General features: G+C 47.5%; 1 protein-coding gene across 1 annotated transcript; it reads left to right on the top strand.

The window, feature by feature from the left end:
- Nucleotides 1–488: 488 nt before the first annotated feature.
- On the top strand, nt 489–1,445 carry LOC309675782 (transcription factor SOX-3-like; the record flags this gene model as incomplete). The annotated part of the gene is made up of 1 exon (XM_082488165.1): nt 489–1,445. The coding sequence occupies one exon, from the start codon at nt 489–491 to the stop codon at nt 1,443–1,445; it is 957 nt and encodes a 318-aa protein (XP_082344291.1).
- Between the last annotated feature and the right edge of the window lie 10,564 nt (nt 1,446–12,009).

A 12,009-nucleotide genomic window follows, 5' to 3' on the forward strand; every position in this document is an offset into this window, starting at 1 on the left:
GGCTGTGGGGCAGCACCTCCCCGGGACGCGGCGGGGAGGGGAGGGGAGGGGAGACGCGGGAGGTGTCCGGCAGCATCAGCAGCCCCGAAACGCCAACTTTTTGGCTCCCCCTACCCCCCCGGCCGGTCAGTTACCGGCGTCGGGGCTGTCGGGAACCGCTCGCTGATTGGCTGCCGCCCGCTCATTTATAGCCCGTCAATCAAATCCCCCGGGATTGGTGTGTGCATCGCTCGGCGCTGCCCGCGGGAAGCGCTCCGCTCCACGCTGCGGGAAGTGCTCCGCAGGCGCGGCTGCCGCCGCCGCAGCTCCTCCTTGGGGAGCGGCGCCTCCCGCCCGGCAGAAAAACTTCCTCTTTCCGCAGCAGCCGCCCAGGCAGGTTCTTTCCCCTTCTTTTTTTTTTTTTTTTAATTTTTTTTTTTTTAACTTCCTCTCCCCGCTCTGGTGCCCGCCTGCCCGCCACCCTGGCGCACCTCTTGCCGGCTCCGGCCATGTACAGCATGCTGGAGACTGAGATCAAGACGCCTCAGCCCACGCCGGGCAGCGCCGGCGGCAACCCCGCTCCGGGGAACAACGGTAAAGGCGGCGGAGGCGGCGGGGCCAGCAACGGAGCGGGAGCCGGCTCGGACCAGGACCGGGTGAAGCGCCCCATGAACGCTTTCATGGTGTGGTCGCGGGGCCAGCGGCGGAAGATGGCCCAGGAGAACCCCAAGATGCACAACTCGGAGATCAGCAAGCGCCTGGGGGCCGACTGGAAGCTGCTGAGCGACGCCGAGAAGCGGCCCTTCATCGACGAGGCCAAGCGGCTGCGGGCCGTGCACATGAAGGAGTATCCGGATTACAAATACCGGCCCCGAAGGAAGACCAAGACCTTGCTGAAGAAGGACAAATACTCGCTGCCCGGCAATCTGCTGGCCCCGGGGGGGGGCAACGCCGTGAGCAGCCCTGTCGGGGTGGGGCAGAGGATTGACACTTATGCCCACATGAACGGCTGGACCAACGGGGCTTACTCACTGATGCAAGACCAGCTGGGCTACAGCCAGCACCCGGGCATGAACAGCCCCCAGCTGCAGCAGATGCACCGCTACGACATGACGGGCCTGCAGTACAGCCCCATGATGTCCACGGCCCAGACCTACATGAACGCCGCCTCCACCTACAGCATGTCCCCCGCCGCCTACGGCCAGCAGCCCTCCACGGCCATGAGCCTGGGCTCCATGGGCTCGGTGGTGAAATCCGAGCCCAGCTCGCCGCCTCCGGCCATCACTTCCCACTCGCAGAGGGCCTGCCTGGGAGACCTGCGGGATATGATCAGCATGTACCTGCCCCCGGGGGGGGACGCCACAGACCCTTCCGCCCTGCAGGGCAGCAGGTTACACAGCGTCCACCAGCACTACCAGAGTGCCGGGACTGGCGTGAATGGTACCGTACCACTAACTCACATATAAACTTGGCTGCTCCGGACGGCTCCCCGTCTTAATCCCTAACCCCGCCACCGCTCCCTGACTACACCGGGACGTACGGCAGTGTTGCTCGGCTTAGCAGACTTAATACTAACTTTGGAGAAATTTTAAAAAGGAAATCCGTTAGTTGTGTCTTTTTTTTTTTTGTACAAAAAAAAAAAAACCTTGAGCAAGCTGTTATTTTAATAGAGCACAACTCCTGCCTCCTAGAAGCCGCTGTGAAGTTTTCGAACCACGGCAACTTCTTTCCTGGTTTCTCCTAAGTTGGGCACTGTTTTATTCGCTTAAAAGTTTTTAAAAGATCTCGCATCTTTCCGGTTGATTTCTAGCGTTGCAGTAACATAAAAAAAAAAAAACCAACAAACAACCAGCGGGGTTTTGTTTTTAAACTCAGTTGTTCACATCGTTGTGGTTTCTTAAATGTGTTTTGTTCTTCCCACCTTACCGAGCCTCGTTTGGTTTCTATCCAAAATCTGTAGTTTTCACGAGTTTTTAACTTTAGGGTTTTTGTTCCTTAAAAAAATGGGAGGTGGGAGAGAGCTGTGCGGGTCGCAAACGCATTTCTTTTATTTATAGTAAGTTGTGTATCATGGTTTTTCTTAAGCTGTAAACTTATGTAAATTGGTTTGTGAATTTTACTGTGAACCATGTTTTGACATATCAGATGAAGAAACGTTTTAGTTTTGTTTACCGGATTTCTTCCAAAAAAAAAAAAAAAAAAGTCATCGAACACCCCTTCCCTCTCCCTGTCCCCGGTACTCGTTTGCTTCCTTCTTCCAGACGAAGAGAGATCAATAAATTTTATATCGGGCACGTCGGCAGTCTCCGGGAGGTTTGTGCGGGGGCGGGCGCGCAGCCGGTCCCCCCGCGGCGGCGGGGAGTGCGGAGCGGGCTCCTTGCGGGGGGGGTTCCCGCAGCAGCCGCGCTCACGCTGCCCCACCGAGGAGCCCGGGAGCTGCCACCGCTTTTCGGCCGGGTTTCTGCGGCTGCCGCGCCGGTGTGTATTTTTGCCTGGGGCGGGAGGAAGGGGAAGGGAGCGGTCCTTCGGGTTGATATTGCTTCTACAGAAAAGGGGGACCCGGGCCGGGGAAGCGTGGCGGTGCTACTGAGGCTGCTGCTCGCCGCGGCCGCCGGCCACTTGTTGCCTCTGCGCCCGCCCGGCGGGGAGCGAAGGGGTGGCACACGTGTGCGCCTCGGTTGGTTTTTTTGCTCTGGAGGATTTGCCTAGAAACCCGAGCTCATCTGAAATATTTACAGAAGTAAAACCCGTTGGGGAACTCTTAATTAGAGTCTATTAAAAATGAATGGTTACAGGAGTCCCCAGAGGAAATAAATAATTCAATCTTTTCAGTGTGTTTGACGAGTGTGTTTTTAGTGTGGACAACTTTTCTTCCTTTTTTTTTTTATTATTTTTTTTTCCAGGGATCTGCGTTATTCCTGGCTGTGGTTCTGTGGGCGCTGCGGAGCAGTCCCGAGCCGCAGCCCCCGCGGAGCCCCGGGGCCGCCGCCCGACCGAGAGACCGCTTACCCCTCCCTCCGCTCGGCTACAGAAGTCGTGCTCTCGGCCGACCCCCCAAGCCCGCTCTCGGTTCCTCCTGGCCCCGAGCTCGCCCAGCCGGGCGGCCGCACCGCAGCCAGAGGACGGTCAGTGCGTGTCGCAGCGCATCCCCCCCCTCCAGCCTCTGCCTTTCGTTTGCTTCCACTGACCTCTCCGCTGCTTCTCTCGGTACAGAGGGGAGGGGAGGGCGCTTTCGTTGTTGGGTTAAAGGGGCCTGTTCTGCTCGCCCCTCTATGAACAGCGGCTTCGGGGAGACTCTGCGCCCCTCCGCTGCCCGCTTGCGGCGGCCGAGACCTGCCGGGGCCGGTGGGAGCCGCGTTCCCTCTCCCGTCGCTTTCCTCCCTGCCCGGCTGTGTGCCGCGCTCCCCTGGGCCGGGCCGGGGCCCCGCGCTGCCTCCCGGTCCCGCAGCCTGGCTGTCCTCCGCTGGGGAAGCACGTCCAGGCTCGGGCAGGGCCTTCCTCCGGCTCTTCCACGAGGAAAATCAATGTTCTGCTGCAAACCGCAGCGAGAGTCGTCTTCTCTGGTGCGGGGTGCCTGGCTCCGGGCCACCCGGGGAAGGGGCAGCGCCGGGAGCAGCGGCTGCAGGTGCTCAGGCCGGGGAGAGCCCCGGCACCACGCACGCTGCCTCCCGCACCGGGAAGCCCCCGGGCCGGGCCGGCCCCTGGTCGGTGTGGTGAGGCCCTGGCGCCGCACACGCTCCCCTCAGCTCGGGAACCCCCACCGTGCCGGAGCGGGGGGTGATCACTTTGCAAACGAGAACCCAGTGTGTTTAATTCCCTCAGCTCAACTCCTTCCATAACGTTTCTGGGGAAATCTGGCAAACCTGTGGCGTTGCCTTCTCCTGTTTGCGCTGTTACCCTTTAGGCAGGAGCGTGCCTGTTCCTACCTCTGTGAGAAGCAGCCCCAGAACCCGGGGGTCTGAGAGCAGGTGATAATACCAGTGGTGCTGGTACGGTACATGGAGGTATGCGGGGGGGCGGCAGCAGGTCCCGTTTCATCTCAGCTGGGGGTCAAACTGCTCCCCAGTGCTCTCCCGAACAGGCAGTGCCGGGACAGCTCTGGGAGGGGGAAGCGCGATGCTCCTGTGCCCTGAACCAGCTCTCCCTCAGCCTTCCCAGGCAGGCGTGCCGTGCAACATTTTTGTCACAAAAGTGAGGGCTCCTGAGCAGGTGAGCTGCTGCCAGCACTGGAATTGTATTTGATATCTTCAGAGTTGAATTGCGGCTGCATCATTATAGGTAGTTGTTCTGTTCATCTGAGTTCTCTGGAAGTGGATTCTCTGCCATGAAAGGGGAGAAACACTGTTCTTCAAAGGTTTGCAGTATTTAAGTTGAAGTTATCCTCCTCGGTTGCCATAAGTCAGGGCCTAAGGAGAGTTTGTGAGCAAGTCCCTGAGGGGTCCCAAAGAGATGTCTCTGTATAAACTACCTTGTTCTCTTTGAAAGCTCATCTCAGTGTTTTGGCTTGTGGATTCTTTTCCCGAGCTATAGATTTTAAAAGGCCCAGACAAAATCCTCCACACAGTTTTCAGCTTCCTGGGGCTGAACTTCATCCTGAAGTTCATAAGTTGTGGGCAGAGCTTGTGGAAGGGGTTGTAAGCAGGCAGACACCACTGGATGGGGGAGAGACCCATTGCAAGCCGAAAGCAATGACCTCAGCCTCGTACGTAAGTACAAGTAGAGATACAGCCTCTTCTTCCCCGAACACGAGTGTATTTTCCATCAGAGAGCCAACAGCGTAGAGGGAGACATTGCTTGAAAGAACTTGTTTTCAAAGAGCATCCTTTGCTCGCACTCAAGAAATCTGCCTCCAGGACAAATGCAGAAACACGTTCCCTTTAGAATTAATGAAGGTATGTTTTATTTGTACTAAACTTAATTTTAAAAATTTCAGTTTATTCTGGACATAGACACACATCCTGTGTGCATTACATCTAAATGCCTTTTAAGCAATGCCCATGTGGGATTCCATACTCCTGCTTGCTTGGGAGGGATCAGAATCGAGCCATTGCACTCTCGGGGAGAGCAGGTGAAGTTACAGTTATGTACGAGACATGTTGGCTCTGTGGAAGATGCATCTGCACAGGATCCTTTGCTCTAGAATCCACAGCGCTTTGCAAGATGGGGCTGTAAGTGAAATGCTGAGTAGTTGCATGTGCAAAATCATTAGCAATTACTTGCACAGTTTAAAAACCTGACGGCCGTATTCTAGAACATCTAGAATAGACGCAAGTGCATTCATTATCCTTAAAAAGACTGAACATCGGCTGTGGAGAGGTCAATAATGTTAGCATTTAAGTGTAATGACAATATTTAGCCTTTTGCGTTAACACTTCTTTGAATGGAAGAGTGGAAGATCACACTTGGTGCTACTGTTAGTCTGTCAAAAAACAGTGTATTGTGTTACATTTTGATGGTTCCTTCTGATACCAAAAAGCTGCAGAGTTAATTTGTTTCAACAAAAATTGGTAAGTGAAAATATTTTAAATTAAAGTTTTGAGACAGTCTGGTTGGGGAGTAAATTGTAATAATTAGCAGAGGAATCTGACTGTGGGTATTTTAAGAATATTTTTAAACCACACATTTTTGTATTTCCAATAGTTTTTGGCATAAGAAGAGATTAATATTAAATTCAGTAAAAAGCATATGATTAGCATAAACACTTTGTGAAAGCATTTATAAATCAGTACTTTCCCATATCATACATGAAACTAAGAAAGGATACCGTTCAGGAACATTAGAAATACTGTTCAGGAATATTAGAAAGATAGCAACTTGTCTAACTATCTCCCGATGTTAATAGGAAGAATTATTTCGTAGGAATGTATACGGGGGAAGAGATGAAGTTAGATGATGTTCAGGGCTGGAATGTCGCTGCTCTTCCCAATGTCTGCAAAAGTGAGAAGTTTGATATGGCTTCTTTTCTACTTATATATACTTTTCTCTTAGATTTATTGTAGTCAAGTCCAGTTAATTTACATGGTGCAGATTCAGATTACTTCTGTGGTAAACCTGGAGTGACAAAACACAAATCTTAAAGTGAAAGAGGTAATTTGAATCAATTTCTTTTAAGATTTCTCAAGGCAGGAGTGGAGAGCTGTTATTGCAGATATGTTTGCGTGGGGTAATTTAGTGGTTAATGCAAATTAAGTTTTCCAGCATAGTTTCCTGTAGGCTTCTCTATTGTGACTTTTACTGATGCCACTGGATGCAATAATAATTGCAACACTTATTTCACAACAGAATGTCCTCAGGATGAGGAATTAGTTATTCTTTGCTGTGAATACCATTCACAGCCAACTTCTTTGTGTTGCTAGTCAAGTAAACAGGATTTCAGATTTGCCTCCTCCAAAGATGTTCTCAGAAACTCTTTATCCATTTTATAACTCAGTTTTCCGGTTTCTAAAATGAGATCTATACCTGCTTAGTGCAGCAGGGGAGGTTGCAATGCACGTGAGTGAGAGTGTGCGTGTGTGAGAGCAAGAGAATGGGGGGGGGGGGGTGTCACTGTAAATCCATACAAAGATGTATTTATACCTCTGTGATTAAAAAAAGCATGTACCACTTAAAAGTCAGCGTTATGCTCAGGGTGGTCACCTTTATTGTTGTTGCTAAGTTCAATTATACCGTATTTATGCAACGTTACTTTTTTTCAGGAATACGTCAAAGTAATCTAAATCAATCCGAGCATGATTTGGCCTGGTTTAAAATGCTAATGTAACCGAAGTCTCAGACTCATGTCCACATGACGAAGCAGTTGTGGGGTTTTAACACATTACTGCCCCAGAGCTGTTTGTTCAGTTGATTTTTCTGTAAATCACTACACCTTTTTCTATGCTTTGGCCATCACAGTTGACGTGCAGGTGGATTGGTGCAAACTCACCTTGGCTGATGGGGAGAAGTGTGAAACATAAACTCCTGCATAAGCTGTGCTGCTTCCAAAGAAATGCAAAGTGAACCAGGTCGTCAGCGCCCCAAGTTGCTATGTGTATATTCCACGTGCACAGCAGCCCGGAGCTTGAAAAGAGCCAGGCGCCAGTGGGGAAGGGCCTAGGAATAGCAGGGAAATTAAGCAATGTTAATAACTTGTGAGCGTCTGTCATTTATCCCTTTCTGGGGCTTCTGATTGAGACTTCTGGCCTTAGTGAGCTTTTTTCTTTGTCTCCGTGAAGAATATTATGCATCTTTTCTATACAGGCCATAGGAAATAGTATAGCAGTGATTGCTCCAAGCCTTCAGGATTTCCCCTTTGTACTAGACTCAGCTTATTCATTTCATGCATCATCATTCACAGCTTGCTGTGCTGATTTCAAAAATTCTATACATCTACCTGACACAAAGGGGAGAGGCAGAACATAGTGGTGGATGTGCCTTAGGTGCATGTAACGACTGTTCTTGAATGCCATTTGCAAGGGAAGAAATCTTGAAAGTCAATGGGAACTTTGCCCATTCAGAGTTCAGGATAAGGCACTTGGCATTGATTTCATTTTCATTGTACTCTGCTGCCTAGCCAGAAAAGCTTCTCTTCCACAACGTTAAGAAAAGATATTTTAATCCAAATAATTCTTTTTTTTTTCTCCTTTCTTTCTTTTTTTTTTTTTTTTCATTAAGATACACTGGGCAGTTTTCATTTTACAGCCTGTAAACAGAAAATGTCATAGTAGGAGCTCCTTTTAAAAAGTAAGTTATACTTTCATTATTGAGCAAAGAGTTCCTTTCTTTTGAAGTTTAGTCTGTTAAACAGGTGAACATTTGTGAAACAGGTGTGAATTTCTTCTGAGCGTACCAGAGCTGGGATAGTAACTGAATTAATTGTCATGCCTCTAAAGTAAAAGGAAGTAAAGGAGAGGAATATACAAACTGTCAAACGTATGCATCCAGGTAATCCTGTGTAGTTTCCAGGCGTTCGGCGGGTCCACATGAGCTGCTGCAGTGAGGATTAGCCCTGTGTTCTCTCGGGGAATTTCCTAAGAACAGCTGAAGTTTTTCTGACTTGGTCAATTTTGTGCAGAGTGTGCAATGTTATAACAAAAGCTTTTTCAAACTATTTTCAAAGTGAGGAGACTCGCTTCTTGAAAGTATTTTGCTTCCTTTTCCAATAACTTCTGCTCTTCTTCTCTCAATAGATTTCAGTTTGTGCTTGTGTCAAAGGGGAATAATTCTAGCCAAGAACAAGTTGTTTTGATTTGAAAGCCCTGTGTAAGCAGGTACTAATATTTTTTGATTAATTGTTAAAGGAAATAAGGATTCTTTTGTTGTTTTTTTTCTTGTTTGTTTGGATTTTTTTTGTTTGTTTGGATTTTTTTTTGTTTAGGTGGAAGTATAACAAAAAGATTACTTAAGAATCTAGACCGTGGTGGCATTGAAAGATCTCTTGTGGGAGATTCTGGAGTAGGAAACAGGCTTGTTTTGGCCTCTAGCAGGGGATTGTCTATCTGTGCGCTGGAGTTACTTTGTTATTCAATGACTGAGAGGCCAATTAACCATAGCAGGGGACTTGTGAGCTGCATGGAGAAGCACGGCACTGCCAAAATCTGGCAGGTTGTCTGGAGCTCCTGTTACAAGAAACTTCTCCCATAATCATTTTCTTGTCAATTATTCAAGAGAGGACTAGAATTTAGGCCAAGCCTAAGCAGATTTCAATAGCACTGAACAAGTATTAGACGAGATTTTGCAGTCCTATGTCTGAATATTGTGCTCTGGTTCTACTTGGCTCCTTCTGCCTCCTCGATCCTGCCAAGATTCAGAAACTGGATATGAACATGGCCTCCATATCTAGGGGAATACTGACTATGCGTGTAGTCCTACTCTTTTTTGGAGAAATGCATTTTCACTGGGCTGTCAGAGTATCAGTTCAGGATACTGCTCTGATACTCACAGTCTTGAGAAAGTTCATTTCACCTGTGCTTTCATTCACCTCAGGCATTTCACCTGAGGTTTCATCCTGGGAAAATCCCTCCTTTCTTAACAGAACTACTGATCTCTAGTTTTCATCAAATTATAGTTCCAAACAGCTTCACACCAGAAGCTTTTTGGTAGACCCTAGCCAGTTGCTGGCAAGATATGAAGATATTGCTGACATCATGATACTGCAAGAGTTGGTTGCTGAGCACCTCTGTACCTGGCCCAGTAGAAGACTTCAAGAGGAGGAAGAGGGACTAATGGAAAATACTGCCCAGGAATGGTGTTGGGAAGGCATTGGCAGACCTTTGGTGCTTGATCTGCTTCATCTTCAGTGCAAAGTAGGTAGATGAGTAGCAAATGTCCTTCTGTGTATCCCCTTATGGGCAAGCCAGGCTGGGTTGAAAGCGTTGCTAAGTGAAGCCAGAGCTTTGGTATCTGGATGGACGCCAGGAGAAGGACAGCTTGATGCTGAAGTAAGGGCGTATTCACTTTCCCTGAAAGTGCTTTGTGGTTGTAGTACTAGATAGTCTGCTTTGATTTGTGAGAAGGAAGTAGGTGAACATGGTCCTTGAATGAGAAGCGGTCCGTAGGGCAGCCTCCTTGGTGACTTTCAAAACTGTGACGACTGAGATTGTTACCAGCCCATGTGAGGATTTCCTGACCAATTCCTGATAAGAACCTCAGCCAGTTCTAGATTTTAAGATTTCTACCTTGGCTTGGCCATAGAAGCACTGGGGAGAGAAGAAGCAAGTGGAGCAGACCTTCACCACCAGGGAGATAAGAAAGTCATAAGAAAGTCCGGGTTATAAGCATAGGGCTAAGCAGCTCGGGTGGGAGGGAGAGGGTTTGGGTACTTCATGAGAAACAAGAACATATTCAAAGGGGGAACAGGTAACTTTAACAAATTACATCACAGATTTTGTTGCAAAAATAACTCTTGAGCGTTTTTTATTTTAACATGCTTTATACAGCGAGCTTTTCAGAGGAACAGGACTTGTTTTCCCCAACTTCTAAAGCACTAGGTGTGATTTTGATGATCCCACTCATTCATATCTTTAAGCAGGTTTAATCACCATTTGTGCCTGTCTTAATTCCAGCTCCAAAGACTGGCAGCCCAAAGGGAAGTGTGGGAAAGCAAATAGTAACCCACAGCATGGGAGGTAAGTGAAAGCTGTGGCTCTGTGAAACGCATTGTTCCAGCTAAACTGAGACCCTTTCCTTTTCTTTGAAGCCTTATAAGGCAGCGTTCATGATCTGCGGTGGTGCTTGTGGAAGGGAGGACTAGTGACAGAGTGCCAATTTAAAAGTAGGCTTTTATGATTTAATCACAAATATCATTCTCTTGCTGCAGACGTGAGAAGTACGCGTATAGAAAATGGCATTGTGACAAATAGTACCAAGACGTTTTTTTCTGAGTCCATTTAGTGAAGGCTGGGCAGGGAGGTTAGGTGTTTAAAAAGAGAATGATACAACTAATGGAGATGGAAGGGAAGACCCAAAGGTAATGGGATGAAAGGAGTTTATCACCTTGAAACGTGTATGTTTCACTTCTGAGGATTATTTAAAACTGTGAAGAAAACGATGCAATGTTGTTTTGTATTTAAATACATCTGTATTTTCTGTGTCTTATAGTTACTTTTTCAATCTGCACAACGTGACCAGAATCTAGCTTATCCTTACCTTGAAGCGTGAACACAACAGAAAAATCAGTTGTAGCTAATGAATGAACAGGGACAATAGAGATCTACTGGCATTTGTCCCTAAAATCTCTGTGTGAAGAGGAGGACAGGGAAGCTTTGGGAGGGAGCTAGCCCAATCTGCTGAATTTCGATGAGGATTTCTCTAGTTCGTCTCCCATTCTGGTTGGCTGCATTATTATTTATTTCATCACTCAAATTGTGGTAGGTGCTGCTTGCCTTACAGGATGAATAGCGAGCTGTTGGGCTCAGTAGAGTTCACTTATGCAGTAGGCGAGAATAATTCTCTCCTCTGCAGGAACTGCTGGGTAAAATTTAATAGCCTCAGCTATGCCCCAGGGGGTTAGGGTAAAGGATCATAATGGTCCCTTCTGACCTTAAAATATATAACAATATCTAAGTATATACCGGGACTGTATCCTGGCCACGGTACAGTCAACGGATTCCCCCTACAGCGTCTTCTCTGACACTTTGCAGTCTAAAAGCTTAAGAAAGACACAGCATGGAGCAGCGTGACCACAACAGATGACGTGAGAGAACAGGCAAACTGCTGAAAGAAGGTCCTGTGGTTACTTGGCTGTGTCGTATGGCATACATACGTGAACATATACCCTTTGGCACAGGAAGTATCAGTAGATTATGCATAAATGCACGTGTTCATGTACATTCCCTCGTATCCCTGCAATAACTTTTGCTGAAGTATAGAGCATAAAAATTGCTTAAATAACTATTGGATCAAGTAACACAGAAAATAAACATATACTGTCAAGTCCCCATGTTATCCCACAAATGGTGCTGCCGTATTCCCACTTCTTTATTTGATAGCACCATTCGCATGCATTGTTAAACTTAACCTGAAAAGAGACATTGGTAATAGTTCTCTGGTAAAATTTGACTAATCATAAACTGAAAATAGCAACTTTTTTCACCTGAAACACCTGTCTGAGCACATTCTCATTCCCTTGGTCCAGTGAAGTGCGTCGTCTTCAGATTGAAATATTTGTCCGTAGGATCAGCTGTTAAACGTTTGACAACATTTCTATTTCAGTGGCCTTAAGTACCTTCGACATGTACAGGCTCCTGTGGTAAGAGGGAAAGGGAATATGACACCTAGCTAGTGCTAATGATTCTGATGGCTGAATACTGAAGAACTAGTTAGGATTGCATTGTCCAGGTGTCTCTAGAGCCAATAGGCTAGGGAACTACTTTTATCATGAAAATTTAGATCATGTAGAAATTGCCATGCATATCAGAGATCCGTGGGATCTGTGGATTTATGTGCTTGCTGGCAGGTAGAGAAGATGACAAGTTTCACTATTCAGTAATGATTTGTCACTTGCTCTTAAGGAATCTCACTAATGTCATGGGTGCAACAGAGGCACTGTATGGA

The sequence above is a fragment of the Vanellus vanellus genome (assembly GCF_965231255.1).
Source record: "Vanellus vanellus genome assembly, chromosome: 10".
NCBI lineage: Eukaryota > Metazoa > Chordata > Aves > Charadriiformes > Charadriidae > Vanellus > Vanellus vanellus.